Genomic DNA, 1,476 nt, shown 5'->3' on the forward strand with positions numbered 1-1,476 from the left:
GGGGGGGGGGGGGGGGGGTAAAAACGCACCATGATTGCGGTTGGAGGGCGACGCGCAACGAGATGGATCGATGCGCGTTAGACAGGCGCTGACAGGACGACCGAGGGATTTGACGTCCGTGGGAGGTGACTGGAGTCGGGAGATTCGGCGGCGGCGGGGAGGAGGGGTGCTCGAGTCGCCGGAAAAGTCGCGTTGGTGACGATATCGAAGTCGTGGTGCGAGGTTGGCAGGCCCAGGAGGTTGTAGGCGCTGGGTCTGGGTCTGGTCCTCAGGAAGCGAAAGGCAAAGGCGAAGGAAACTTTTCCCAGCCAGAGGGCGATCCAGGCTGTGTGAGGGATGCAAAATTCAAAGGTGGGCAGAGCTAGCCGTGTCTGGTTAAGCGCTGCTCGAGGTCCGCCTTCCTCCAACGCGCGGGCCCCACGGCTCGGTCGCCGGGAAAACCCGTGATTTGCTCCAGGCTTGGACCATGCCAAGCCAGTGCAGTAATGTACAGTACCGCCCTCGCCTTTGACGAATGCACACTGCAGGCTCACCTACCTAAGGTACCTCGAACTAGTACCTACCAACTGCACGCCCGTTGAGCGAGCCATGACAGCTCAGTGAGGAGGCATCATCGCTGCCTCGACTCCCACACTTGCTGCAGCATGGCTGAGAATGACAGCACGTCGCAGGCCCGGGCCAAGGCTCGACGAGGTCTGCTGCCTCCAGAGCTGATCGATGTCGTTGTGCCTTCAATCAAAGTTGGCGGGTTGACAGGTACCCATATGCATTCGACCAACAAAAGTTCCGCGCTCAAACAATGCTGACTCTGCCAAAAGGTGCGGCTGGTGTATTCACTGGCATTACGGCGGGCATCATACGCGATGCCTCACCGGCGTTGTTTGGCATTGCGTCTGGCATACAATGGTTCACCCTTGGATCAACGTTTTGGTGTATGTTGGACGTCACCTGCCTTCATGGGCAAGCCTTGCTGACCACAATCAGTGTCCAGGACAGTCGCCATCAAGGCATGGGGGGGTGAAGCAGTCATCAACAAGACTGACAGGACAAAAGCGAGTGCACTGGCTGGCGGCACCGCCGGTGCCGTTGGCGGTCTCATCCGTAAGTAGTGCAACCCAGCACATGGTGCAGCCAAGACACTCGTGCTGATATGGCGTCTTAGGCGGTCCGAGGAATATTTTGCCTGGCTTCATCATGTTTTCACTCGCCGGTGGTATAGGCCAGCTTTTCACCAACGGCGTTGTGAACGCTCCCGCCAACCCCAACAGCAAGAGTATTCTACAGTCAAAATGGAGTCCTCTCAAGAAGCTCACCGACGATGAGTACCGACATCTCATGGACGAGAAAGTTCTACGCATTGATACGGAAATCGCCCTCATTGATGATAAGATTGCTGAGCTCCGGGCCTCCCATCAAGAAGCAGGGAACGAACCATTGCCACCACCAGTTGACGATGCAAGCCCGAAAGCTGCCTGA

At 57.5% G+C, this 1,476-nt stretch overlaps 1 protein-coding gene across 1 annotated transcript; it reads left to right on the forward strand.

The window, feature by feature from the left end:
- Positions 1–644: 644 nt before the first annotated feature.
- Positions 645–1,476, forward strand: VDAG_10284 (uncharacterized protein; the record flags this gene model as incomplete). Its single annotated transcript, XM_009659753.1, has 4 exons — positions 645–756; positions 819–932; positions 985–1,101; positions 1,163–1,476. The coding sequence occupies 4 exons, from the start codon at positions 645–647 to the stop codon at positions 1,474–1,476; spliced, it is 657 nt and encodes a 218-aa protein (XP_009658048.1).

Source organism: Verticillium dahliae, genomic scaffold (genome assembly GCF_000150675.1).
Source record: "Verticillium dahliae VdLs.17 supercont1.37 genomic scaffold, whole genome shotgun sequence".
NCBI lineage: Eukaryota > Fungi > Ascomycota > Sordariomycetes > Glomerellales > Plectosphaerellaceae > Verticillium > Verticillium dahliae.